The sequence below is a fragment of the Pseudorca crassidens genome, chromosome 19, assembly GCF_039906515.1.
Source record: "Pseudorca crassidens isolate mPseCra1 chromosome 19, mPseCra1.hap1, whole genome shotgun sequence".
In the NCBI taxonomy this organism is placed as follows: Eukaryota; Metazoa; Chordata; class Mammalia; order Artiodactyla; family Delphinidae; genus Pseudorca; species Pseudorca crassidens.
In genome coordinates this window covers 62,769,425-62,782,524 of record NC_090314.1, presented here as the reverse complement: position 1 = coordinate 62,782,524, position 13,100 = coordinate 62,769,425, and the positions used below count along the sequence as shown (strand labels likewise).

The following is a 13,100-nucleotide window of genomic DNA, read 5'->3' as shown; positions in this document are numbered from 1 at the left end:
TGTCTGTGCCTCTCCTTTGACTGGGGATTCTTGTGTGTCTGACACTGAGAAGGTTTCCATCAATGCGTCTGACACAGAGCACTGGGTACTCTGCAGGAGGATGACAGGCACATGAAGCAGACATGTCTCATGAGTGAGGAGTGGGCTGGTGAATCGTTGAGTCAAAGATGAACAAGACACACTCTGTGTCCTGAAGAATTCAAGGTGCATTTCAACTCTCCCACCACCCTACCACCATTTTGCTAGGTGTGTAACCTCAGCTCATACAGGGGTAACTAGGATGGAGGGCAAATACCTCCAGTTCCATGCTTCTCAAACTTTCCCACAGAAGTAGGCCAAACAGCAGGAGAACTGGGCAACCATGCTCTCCCAGGAGTCTGAGGGCAAAAGCCTGAGTCCGCCACAGCCAGGCATGAGATATCTTTGACGTCTCAGCTTTTATCTTAAAAAATTCATGTACAGCTTGCAGTCTAATTCGTAATATATTCATGATTATTTTAATGTGAAATTTAAAAAACTATCTAATTTCCCTCCCATTGCAAATCTTCAAGTAAAATTGATGGCCCAGGCTGGGTATGCTCCTGGAATTCACTGACTCTGGTTTGAGAAACATGGATCTGGTCCCAACCCCTCATTTCAAAAATTATGAAGCAGAGAGGTGAAGTGACTTGCTCAAGACCACATGGCTAGCGACAGAATGAGGACAAGAGCCTAAGAGGCCTTGTCCAAACCCAGGGCTCTTTCCACCCACCATCCATCCATCCATCCATCCATCCATCCATCCATCCATGTAATATGTTTATGCAGAATTCACTAGGTATAAAGCATCAGATTCCAAATAGTGAGTGAGATACGGTCCCTTCCCTCATGTCACTCAGTTTACAATGGTTCATCACCTGAAATTTCTGCTTGAGGCGCTCCCCCTGAGTTGGAGGACTCCAGCATTCTTCAAAGAGAGATGAACAAAACACCTCTGTGGTCACTCTTCCAGAGTGTAAACTAGTCTGTGACTGGGGAAGACGGGAGAGTAATAGAATCCCTTTGCTAACATGAAACCAAGAGCCTCAAACCTCTTACGATGGCCTGGAAAGCCCGCGATGGCCTGCCTGCCCACCCCTTGGACCTCATCTTGTACCACTGCCCCTTTGTCTACCAGGCTCCTTTCATCTGGCCTTTCAGTCTGAGCCATTTCCCACCTCTGGGCCTTTGCTCATGCAGCTCCCTCTGCCTGGAAAGTTCTTCCTGCCTCACCTGCACTCCTTCTATGGCCAAATCTTTTTCATCCTCTGCTTATCCGCCGCCACCTCAGAGAGTCCCCCTGAGTCCACACACGCCGCATCCTTCCTACTACGGCACTGTATGCATTAAAGCACATTCTATGGGTTTTATCATATTTTTGTTTGAGTTGCCGATTACAAGGATGGCCTCAGTTCTTCAGCCCTCCACATCTCCCTGTCTTTTGCCAGCAGGCTTTGAAATTTCTCTCACTGAAGAGGTAGAATCGATTTCCCCAGCCCTTGATTCTAGGCTGGATTTGTGACTTGCTTTGGTTATTAAGATGAGGCACCAGTTCCAGGCCTTCATCTCAAGAATCTTATGTGCTTCCCCCGACTCCCTTGCAATTTTGCCATCCTCATAGGATCATGCCCAGGCCAGGCTGTTGAAGGATAAGAAACATGTGAGCAGAATCCTTCAACCCATCCCGGCCTAGGCTGCCACAGATCAACCCTCACCAGGCGTGCGAAGGAGCCCCACCAAGATCAACAGAACCACAGAGATGACCCCATATACATAAGCCATGAACACTTATTCTTCTATACCACTCTAGCTGTGTGTTTGTTTGTTACACAGCAGCAGCTACCTGATACACTTGGCTTCCTTATTTTTTTGTCAGTCCTGGACTATAAGCTCCATGAGGCAGGGAACATGTCTATTTTATTCACCAATGCCTGGCACATAATAGGTGCTCAGTTAATTTGCTGAGTGAGTCTTTTTGATGTAGAAGGTCGGTACCTGCTCATCCGCTTGCTTTATCTCTTTTGCATTCTTACACAGGTGTACAGGAGCAAACCCAACTCCAGGAATTACCTTTAGGCCTCCAAGGTCAGAGCTGGAACTATCCTGACCACCCCACTCCCCACTCCTGACCACAGGCTGGTCTAATCTAAAGCTATGGAGGAGGGAAGCACCAACATCTAGGTAATATCCCAGAGTACTATCTTTGACCCTGACTCATTTTGAAAATGTCACAGACCTCTAACCATCCCTCCTCCCATGAATGAAGACATCGGCCCCTTCGTCCTTTAACCAAAAAGATGCTCCATTTTACCTGGACTTCTCTGGAGGCCTCTGGCCTAAGGCCTTCATTCCTACAAGCTACTAATTCCCCTGGCATCATGTAAAAGGGGGATGGGGAGGCAAAAGCGAAGGAGAGAGCCCCCCAACCCTCAAAACTTAGGACTAAGAACAAGCTCAAAAGAAATGTCTCAGCAGAGTTTCTCCAGGCAGGTGTGACAGAGGGGCCCCAGGAAAGGGCATCTACAGCGGAGCCCTGCAGCCAGCCCCTGGTTGGGGCGCCCCGTCCCCGCTGCTCTAGAGGCAGAGTCTAAATTGGAGAGACGGGAGGAGGAGCTTCTGGACGCTACTGGAAACAAACATGCGGAACGACGCCCTGGGGGTAGTTAACCACGCCCTTCTCGCCAGTGGCGGTTCACGAAGCCTCTTTTCTCTCTGGTTCTCACCCCCAAGGACTCCGGAGGGTAAGACAGGCGATGTCACAGCAACGGAGTCAGGTGCAGCCCCCCTCTCCCCCCCTCCCCCATGCCCGCCCGGCCCCTTGGCGATCTGGAGGGATAGGAGGAAGCCCAAGACAGGGGTCTGAGGAATCGGGGGTGACCCCGACTGGCCCACCGCCCCCTGAATGGGGCGCAGAACCCTCTAGACTCTCCCCCACCCCCAGGAATAAATAAGTAACTGTGCATTTATTTGGGAGGCAGCTCTTTTCTGAGTTGGCTCCTGCGATCCAGTTTGCTCATGACCTGGGTGATGTCCACCGTGTTGGCCGCTTCCCGAGCCTTGGCTTCTTCTTCCAGCTGCCTGAGGATGACGGGGCTTGGGCTGGAGCGCAGGGTACGCCGCATGAACCGGAGGCTCGAGCTGAAAGGGAGGAGAGAACAGTGGCTGGTGGAGGGCCACGCGCTCCCCGGAGCGACACTGGCACACCTGGCGGGAGGTGAGGCCGGACTCCGGATCGGCCCCTTATCCCCGCGGGGAACCTCACGGGGGGCCCTCAGAGGCACATCCAGCCATGGCTCTTTTCTCCCCTCTGGGAGGATGGGACCAGACTGAGGACCAGCTGCCATCATATCTTAGGCTTAGACGCGGCCAGGAAGACTCAGATGGTGCCAAGTACAGACTACCGTTCATGAGGTTTAGAAATCAACGAGGCATCTTATCTTCCTGAAAGGCCCTTCCAGAAAGAAGCGAACAAGGAGGGTCTGGATACTGGAAACCCAGGGGCTCTGGCCCCCAGGGAGAATTGGAACGCTTGTTTTCAAAAGCCAAGGTTCTGGGGCTTCCCTGGTGGCGCGGTGGTTGAGAGTCCGCCTGCCGATGAGGGGGACACGGGTTCGTGCCCCGGTCCGGGAGGGTCCCACGTGCCGCGGAGCGGCTGGGCCCGTGAGCCATGGCCGCTGAGCCTGTGTGTCCGGAGCCTGTGCTCCGCAACGGGAGAGGCCACAACAGTGAGAGGCCCGCGTACCGCAAAAAAAAAAAAAAAAAAAAAAAACCCACAAAAGCCAAGGTTCTAAAAAGGAAGGAAAGAGTGGGGCCATCGAAGAGCGAGCCTGCACGGGCAGAGCAAGGGGACGGGTCCTGAAGAGGGCTGAGCAGGCGTGCGATGTGCGCCTGCACCAGACCCGGCGGACCCTTCCTCCAAAGCACTGTGCGCATGCGCGAGCCGTCAGCCCCTTCAACAAAAGCCAATCGTGGATCCCCGACCCCAAACTCTCCACCACGACCTCGGGAGCCACGACAAAGCTCTGAGTGAGGCAGGCGATGGAAAGCAGGCTTGGAAAATGAGCATTTCAGCAGCAAGGGGAGACTTAAAACCTAGGACCTCCCCAAATTTCAGGACCACGTAAGCCCCTGGAACTCTAGCATCCACTCTAGGGAGGAAGAGGGCTTCCCTACCCGTAAGTCAGGGCTCCCACCAGCCCTGCCTGCCTGGAGCTCCATTTAACTTGTTCTGGAAAAATTAAGTTTTGTGCGCTGTCTCACGCCTGAGAGTCACGGGGCAAACTCATACCCGCCCTGCCATCCCCACAGAGTTGCAGGCCGGGCTTCCCACGTCCCACGGGGGTGTTCTCACTCGCGGTAGCGGTGACAGCATCACCGGACAGCGGTACCCGACCTCACAGCCGAGCACTGCACCTGTGGTCTAGTGCCGTCCCAGCCAAGCACCCGGATGCCCCACAAAAGATCTCAGCTGATTTCTCAGGTCTGTGCCAACTTAAAAAGCATCTGGAGAGAGACATGCGAAGCTCTCCTCCCTTCCCGCCAACTTAAAAAGCATCTGGAGAGAGACATGCGAAGCTCTCCTCCCTTCCCCACTACTTCCTGGCAGAACTTCTGGAGCTATTATGACCCTTTCTTGTGGCTTAAAGAAAAGCTTTCAAGTCCCCAGGGACACTGAACTCCCTTCCTTACCCCGTGAACCTAGAAGAATAGCACCACAAAGACCTCCTTTCTCTCCTTTTCATAACAGGGCCATTATCCTCAAGAATGAAACCAAGTTGGGTTTTTTTTTTAAGCTCCTTTGACAAAGGCTCTGGTCCAACCACCCCTCTTTTGAATTGACTGGAGACTCTGGAAAAAGAGCCCAGCGTGGGCTGAGCTGGCAAACGGGGCGGGGAACATCTACTAAGGGGGGGCCGGGGGAGGGGCGGACAGGACATGCGCTGGCGCTGGGAAAACCTCCGCCAAAGTCCTGCGTCTTTGTTCAAGCTGCCGTTTGGATACTCTTTTGAATCTTCAGTCCCTGTTGAGTTTTCTTTTTCCCCAAAAAAAGGAGCTCAAACTGCCCCTCAGAACATTTCATCCTTTGCCCAAGGGCTCTGCCAGATGGGATGTGCTCCATATCTCCAACGAGGAAGGTGAGAATGAATAAAGAAGGCCGTCCCCCGGCTCAGCAAGAATACTTAGCGTTTCCCTGTACATTTTCCCTAAGAGTCTATATTTTTCCTGGGGTGCAATCTGCTCTCCTCTCCACGGTCTTAGGCCATTACAAAGGACATTACCAGGATGTAGCTAAGTTAATTCCTACACATCAGTTTGGAGGCGGAGAAGCGTAGCAATTAAAAAGCCAATGAGATGCTTCCATCTGTAATAAAGGTCATTATCCCAGCTCATAATCAAAACTCTCTGAAACCAGTGTTAGGGAAACAGAAGTTACTGGCAGTAATTACTGTCTGCATCTTGCCAGCATGATTTCAGCGCATGGTAAGAAATACTTCCCAGTCCCCAATATTTTCATCCAGCAAATATCTTGATAACAGCCGTGTGGCTGAAAGAGACCCTCCTTTCCCTGTACATGAAGCAGCAGGCCATGAGTGGCTGCAGCCCATTCCACTTGCCTTCTCTTGGTCGCTTCCTGAGGTTCAACTGCTCTGGCCAGCATTTCCTTATAGACTGGGGATTTCAAGTAGCGGGCATAAGAGTCCTAGCGGGAACAAGAGAAAAGCAGTTATCATGAGAGGGAAAGTGTCACATCAAACGAATCCACTGGCCGTTTCCCCAGCCTCCCCTCGGCAGTGAGATTGCAAAGTGAAGAGGATTTGTACCCTTGTGTGCAAGACATTCAGACGTGTGTCTACAGCCACGGTGCTCACGTGTGGTCCCCATGCCGGCAGCGTCCATTTCACCTGGCCACTTGCTAGAAATGCACATTCTCGGAGCCCCGGGGAGTGGGACGTGCTGCCGCCCCTCACGCTAGAGAACCCTGGTCCACAGCCGCCCCCAAAGAATCTCGAGGGCTCTCCAGCGAAGTACGCACGAAACAGCAGACCCTTGCTTCCAACCTTGCCCACCCGCTACCTCCACTTCGAAGCCCACTCACAAGCCCTTCTCCCCCGAATTTCAGTAGAAAGGCAAGAGGATACCAAACCCAGCTCAACCTAAAACAGCCCCAGGCTCAGACTCCTCTTGTGTGGCTGTTTGCTGGGACCCTCGGCAGGTTCAGGGAAGCCGCTTCCTGAACGCCTGCTCCCCGCAAGCCGACTGCAAACTCTAGTCGTAACATCCAAGGGACAAAGCCCACAGAAACATCTAGGAGAAGTTCTCAACGACCAATTGAGAATTTTAAAAAATGTATGGAAACGGTACCATTCTAAAGACTAAGTAGTAGCAGTCAAGGTCATGAGAACTGTGGACAGAAGACCTAAACAGACATTTCTCCAAAAAAGACACACAGATGGCCGACAGGGACATGAAAAGCTGTCGCTAATCATTAGAGAATGCAAATCAGGACCACCGTGAGGTATCACCTCACACCGGTCAGAATGGCCATCCTCAAAAAGTCTACAGATAACAAATGCTGGAGAGGGCGTGGAGAAAAGGGGACCCTCCTACACGGTGGGGGGAATGTACATTGGTGCAGCCACTATGTCATGACGGTCTATGCGACGACTGCAGAGTGAGAAGCCTTAAGAAGGCACGCAGGGGCTCCCCTGGTGGCACAGTGGTTGGGAGTCCACCTGCCAATGCAGGGGTCATGGGTTCGAGCCCTGGTCCGGGAAGACCCCACATGCCGCGGAGCAACTAAATCCGTGCGCCACGACTACTGAGCCTGCGCTCTGGAGCCCGCGAGCCACAACTACTGAGCCCACGTGCCACAACTACTGAGCCCACGTGCCACAACTACTGAGCCCGCGAGCCACAACTACTGAGCCCACGTGCCACAACTACTGAGCCCACGAGCCACAACTACTGAGCCCACGAGCCACAACTACTGAGCCCACGTGCCACAACTACTGAGCCCACGTGCCACAACTACTGAGCCCACGAGCCACAGCTACTGAGCCCACGTGCCTAGAGCCCGTGCTCTGCAACAGAGAAGCCACCGCAATGAGAAACCCGCGCACCGCAATGAAGAGTAGCCCCCGCTCGCAGCAACTAGAGAAAGCCTGCACGCAGTAACAAAGACCCAACACAGCCAAAAATAATAAATAAATTTTTAAAAATAGATTAAAAAAAAAACAAACAGGGCACACAGCCTCTGCAGGCAGCCCTCCCTGGCCAGAGGGCCCAGGAGCACAAGGAGGGGCCAGCCCAGCGGGCAGGAGGGAGAGACAGCTGACAGCCCTGCATCTAACACCGCAAAGCAGTAACCACGCATTCTCTCCCTTTTCCCCACATCTAAAGAACCCTCCCGGTACCTGGGGAGGGAAGCGCTTCCAGGCCTCCGCGCACCCTCACCACGGCCGCGCCTACCTTCTTCATGAGCATGTAGATGTGGGTCTGCGCGGCGTCCAGCACGTAGCGGTGGGGATGCTTCAGCCCCTTGACTGTGATGTCCATGGTTTTGCCGTCTATGTTTATCCACCGCCTCGCCCCTGGGGCCAGGAACAGCCTGAGACGGGGAGGAAGACGTCAGCAAAAGTAGCCAGACCAGGTCAGTGAATGAAAAGTTCACAGCTGCTTGGGAGCGAGGGATTGACACTCGTGGGTTGGGTCCCCCGGGGTGAAAGTGGTCTTTTTAGGAGACACTAAAGCATTTGAACAGGCCATCAAGCAACATTTCCTAGAAGCAAGAAAACAGCCCTGCCGGTATCGGGAATGTGAACTTGTGTTTGACTTTGGAATTCCCAACCTCTGGCAGAGAGAGAGCAAAAAGTGGGTGGGCTGACGCTCCCCCAGCTTTCTCCCAGGACCCCCAGCCTCCCGGAGCAGGGGTGAGGTGTCCACAGCGCGAGGTGAGGTGACTGATGGGCACGCGAGGCGTGGGGGGCCTCTATCCAGTCTCCGACCTCAAGCGTAACCGCGGGGGGGGGCAGCTGGGGTGCCGGGGGGAGACCTCCCCACCAATCTGGCTCATCCTCACTTGTAAATCTCCTCCGCTTTCTCCTTGACCTTGGACTGATCTCCGTACTTCAGATCCTCACAGGCTTCCCAGAATCCCAGATTCTCCCCTGTGCGGGGGGGGGGGGGGGGGGGGGAGGGGTCGGGGGAGGGGGGAGGGTCCACGGGGACAGCCGGACAGGAGTCCAGATGGGAGGGGAAGGGAGGAAAGAAGAGAAACGGGTCAGCTGGGGTGCATCCCATCCTGGAGCAGCGACTACGGCGGGGACAAGACCACACGTCCTCTGTCCAGGGCCCCGAGAGGCTTGTTACCCCAGCGAGCACAGCTACGTGCTCCAGGGGGCCACGTGCCCTGTGTGTGCAGCCCACGTGTCTGCCGGGAACCTGCGCTTTCCCCCGGGGCACACGAGTCAGAGCTCAGATGAAGCGCCAGAGGCGGTCTCGTTCCTCTTCATCCAGGAGGTCGCACACCTTGCTTGGACAAGTGACATCTGATTAGGCTGGGACGCATGCGTCTCTGCTCTGTAGGTTTTCTCCGTGAAGGGTCCTGGTGACTTTGCGCCTGGTCGATGACGCACGTGACTCCCACCTCCTTTGCGCACAGAGAGCCCGTCTCTTAGGGCTCCTCGCGGGGCGTATTCCAGCCAAAGACCCTCACGGAGACGCTGCCGAAGCAGCGATGCTGACGGGCTGGCTCTCAGGAAGGCCTGGTCACCTGAGCCGGAGAGTCTGCGCCTCTGGGCCCAGGGGGAAAGCCAGCTTCTGCCCCACCCCGTTTCCTTCCACCTTCTCTAACTGGAAGGGGGATTCTCCCAGCCCCCAGTAGTGGGAACGCCTCGGTGCGCCATCCCAGGTGGCCAGTTTTCGCCTGAGAAAATAAACGGGGTCAGTCCAGTGGGAGAGCAAGAGCTTATGTGTGCATGTGTGTGTGTGTACGTTGTGCGTGCACACGTGTCTGTGTATTCGCGTGTGTGCATGTGTGTGTGTGCCTGTGTGTGCATGTGGGGCAGGGGGGAGGTGAATCACAGAATGCCATGGTGGGCGGAAATGGACCAGACCATCCCCTCCTCTCCATTCCCAGTATTCTCTGGAAGGCTCCCAGGTATTTTAGACTGGAAAAGTTTGCACGATCCTAAGCTAGTTGACCTCTGTCCCATAACTCCATAGAGATCCTTCCTCTTCAGCATGAAATTCAGGGTGCTCCTGGGACCGAGGTCACAAGCATGAGTAAACAGGCCAGCAGTGCTCTTAAGTGACAGCCATTGGTCTTACAGCAAGTGCCCTGTAGACCACCTTGCCCACGGCAAGACGGTTAATTGCTGAAGGGCAAAATTAAATGAGCAATTATTCACACTAGTCAAAAGGCGGAAACAACCCACACGTTCATCAGCAGATGAATGAATAAACAAAATGTGGTGCATACGTACAATGAGTATTATTCAGCCTTAAAAAGGAAGTTCTGACATAGCTACAATGTGGATGAACCTTGAAGAGAGCGTGCACCGTGAAACAAACCAGACACAGAAGGACGATTACAGTCTGATTCCATTTATATGTGGCTCCCAGAGTCGTCAAGTTCATGGAAACAGAAAGTAGAATGGTTCCCAGGAGCTGGCGGGGAGTGGAGGAGTGGGGAATTAGTGTTTAATGGGGGTAGAGTTTCGGTTTGGGAAGATAAAAAAGTTCCGGAGACCGGTGGTGATGACAGGTGCACAATGATGTTAACGTCACTGAACTCTACACTTAGAATGGTTAAAATGGTAAGTCTTGGGCTTCCCTGGTGGCGCAGTGGTTGGGAGTCTGCCTGCCGATGCAGGGGGCACGGGTTCGTGCCCCGGTCCGGGAGGATCCCACGTGCCGCGGAGCGGCTGGGTCCGTGGGCCATGGCCGCTGGGCCTGCGCGTCCGGAGCCTGTGCTCTGCAGCGGGAGAGGCCGCAGCGGTGAGAGACCCGCGTACCGCAAAAAAAATAAATAAATAAAAAAAATAAAAAAAATAAAATGGTAAGTCTTACGTTATGAATATTTTACCAGGGTAAAAAAAAAAAAAATTAAATGAGCACAGAAAAATGTCTACATGAATGTTCATAGCAGTACTACCCATAATAGCCAAAAAGTTGAAACAACCCAAATGTCCACCACCTGAGAAGTAGATAAACAAAATGTGGTATCTTCACAGAATGGAGTATTATTTGGTCATGAAAAGGAATGAAGCATCGTTACATGCTCCAACGTGGCCGGACTTTGAAAATACTACGCTAAGTGAAAGAGGACAGAAAGCCACATATGGTATGATTCCATTCATAGGAAATGTCCAGAACAGGCAAGTCCATGAAAATAGAAAGTAAATTAGTGGTTGCCTAGGGCTGGGGGTGTGCTGGGGAGTTGGGAGCAGAGGAAGACAGAGAAATAGGGAGTGACTTCTATGGGTCAGGGGTTTCTTTTTGAGGTGGTGAAAAGGTTCTAGAATTATATAGTGGTGATCGTTGCGCAACTCTGTGACACAGCACTGAACGGCACACTTTAAAAGGGCATGTGAATGATACGGTCTGTGAATTTCTAGCATGTGAAGCATATCTCAATTTTTTCAATTTTAATTAAATGAACTGATTATTTACGTGTTCTGTTCGTACCGGAAGCCTCGGGAATCTCATCCCGAGATCACCAATAGCGCTCTTTTAATAACGCAGGGAAATCTTGGGGATGGATTCTTACCAACACTTAAGTAACGCCTGGGTGGGATAAGCTCAGAGTGTAGTTTGTTAGCCGACCACTAGATGGCGGCGGATCCACTTATTCACCAGTTGCTTCCGGCCTGTTCTAAAAGCAGCTCCATTTCCCATCCAACTGTTCTGGGCTTTATCACCTCGCGGCAGTTAGGCTTAATCAGAAAAAAGCGATGTTCAAGAATCCATCTTAGCATGTGATGTGTGCATCCGGCAGTCGAACAGGCTCATGGCAAGTCCCGTGGGATACCTTCAGGTGCACTCTCACAGGCCAGTGGGTCCTGGGGAGCCAGGCCGTGTCAAGGCTCAAATGCGATGCTCCCCACGACTGGGGACTTGGAGAGAAATAAAGGAACCCCATAAAAGTAAACTTTTCAGGGAGGGTGGTGAAGCCCATGGAATGCTCCGCCTATAGGGAAGCTGGTCCCGTCTGGCCTTTGCTCTTCCCAGGTGTCTCCCACTGCAGTGTATTCACGAGGCTGCAGGGGCCTCCGGACGGCTGGGGTATAAAATGTGGCCCCATCCATTCCATTCAAATCCTCCGAGGAAGCAGACCAGGAGCTGAGACAGTGGCTCTCGATCATGGCCGCATGTCAGAATCACCTGGGGGGTTTTCAAGACTTCAGAGATTCCGCCCCAAACCAATTAAAAAGGAACCTCTGGGGATGGGATCCAGGTGAACTGCACGGGCGGCCACGGCAGAGGAGCCCTGAGCTGAAGAGAACCAGGGACGTGGCGGCAGCAGACCCGGGAGCTCGGGGGTGGGAGACCCAGGGATCAGGGCGAGCCAGTGAGGGCAGCCAGAGGGGGTGGAGCCTTGGAAACCTGAGTCGTGTCCACGTGGATTCTGTGAGCAAAGCGATTCCCCCGACTGCGGGGCCCCCGGGAGCCAGTGGAGAGACTGGGTCCAGGATGGAGTCGGCCCAAGCAGAGCTATGCAAACACCTGCCGAGCAACCTCGGAGCCCCAGGCTGGACATTCAGGAGTATTTCTAAAAGCAAATGTTTTATTTAAAAAACTCAGAGACCCACCACTGAATTCTTTCTTGAGAAAGTACTGGAAGCTCTGTCGACCCTTGGGGTCTCGGATCAGCTCGCTGAAGTTGAAAGCCCATCGTTCCACCCGCATCCTGGTTGGGAATTCCACCCTGCAAGGACCACAGTTTGTAAATGCTCCGGATACTCAGGCCGCACCCAGGGGGCCTGCGTGCGGCGAGGGGGCTTCAGCCCCTGCTAACCTCCGCGAGTCCCCCCGCCCAGGGCGCGACCCAACCCTCCCCTCCTCCGTACCCGCACAAACAAGCCGAGTAACCCCTTGCTTGGAAAATGCAGCCTCGGACACATCCCCTGGGCCTCGTCTCAGGATTTGGCCTCCCCAGCGGGGGGAAGGAGGCCCCCAGCAGAGAGCCTCACGCTAACCCTTCAGGGCAGAGGGACATGCATGCCTCCTCGAAGGCCTGTGGAGACCAGGGGGCCAGCCTGCCACACCTGACCAGAGAGAATCCCAGAACGGCCCCGGTGATGGGTGCTGCGGCCACGGCCACCCCCTCCACACCCCTTTCCCACGGGAACATCTGGTGACCCTTCCTGCCCTGCTTCAGGCCCCGTGCCTCCAGGCAGACACCCCACAGGCCCTGCCGGCCGTGCACCCTCTCCCAGAGCCTCCCCTACGACGCCAGGCCCACTCCACCGCCGCTCATTCTGAACACTCTTCGATCTCAGGAAGGACACGCGAGCCCAGCTAACACTAGCTAGCGAGCCCAGCTAGTGTGGGTCTCACGGTCTAGAAAATCCAGAAAACTGTTGGCTTTTCTCCTATTCCTTATGGAATTCTCCGTAACCCAACACAGCCCCTGGGAAACAGAGGTTCCCAAGTCCCAGACACCACGTTGCCCACTGGTGCAACAGCTGAGACCATGACTGGGTACAAGTGATGTCTGTGGGATCTCGAGTCGGTCAGGCGAGCTCACGCTTCCCTAACGTCAGCGTGGAAACAATAAGGATCCCGGAATAACAGCTACCACTTACGGAGTCACCATCTGTGACGCACTGTGCTTTACACACACACCCATCGCTGGGTCCCTAAGGGAACACGGCCAGCTGGATAGCACTTCCAAGACGACGGAGGCTCAGAGAGGGTAAACCCTTGCCCGGGCCCACACAGTAAGAAGCAGGGCCCGGCATCAAACGGGTGTGCCAAGTTCAGCGGACAGCAGAACCCCCTGGGAGACTCATTAAAACACGGGCTGCTGGGCGCCACCCCCCAACTTCCTGACTCAGGCTCGGGTGCGGCCCCAGAGC

The 13,100-nt window shown here is 54.0% G+C and overlaps 1 protein-coding gene across 3 annotated transcripts in view; it reads right to left on the bottom strand.

Annotated features, from left to right (window-relative positions):
- The window catches only part of RGS9 (regulator of G protein signaling 9), a 91,258-nt gene that overhangs the window by 8,131 nt on the left and 70,027 nt on the right, over positions 1-13,100 (bottom strand). For all 3 annotated transcript variants that reach the window (XM_067717460.1, XM_067717461.1, XM_067717462.1), the window contains 5 exons: positions 11,832-11,947; positions 8,099-8,186; positions 7,489-7,627; positions 5,634-5,719; positions 3,039-3,156 (listed from right to left, as the gene is read on the bottom strand). In XM_067717460.1, the coding sequence (XP_067573561.1) occupies positions 3,039-3,156; positions 5,634-5,719; positions 7,489-7,627; positions 8,099-8,186; positions 11,832-11,947 (547 nt within the window). The remainder of the gene's footprint in view (positions 1-3,038; positions 3,157-5,633; positions 5,720-7,488; positions 7,628-8,098; positions 8,187-11,831; positions 11,948-13,100) is intronic.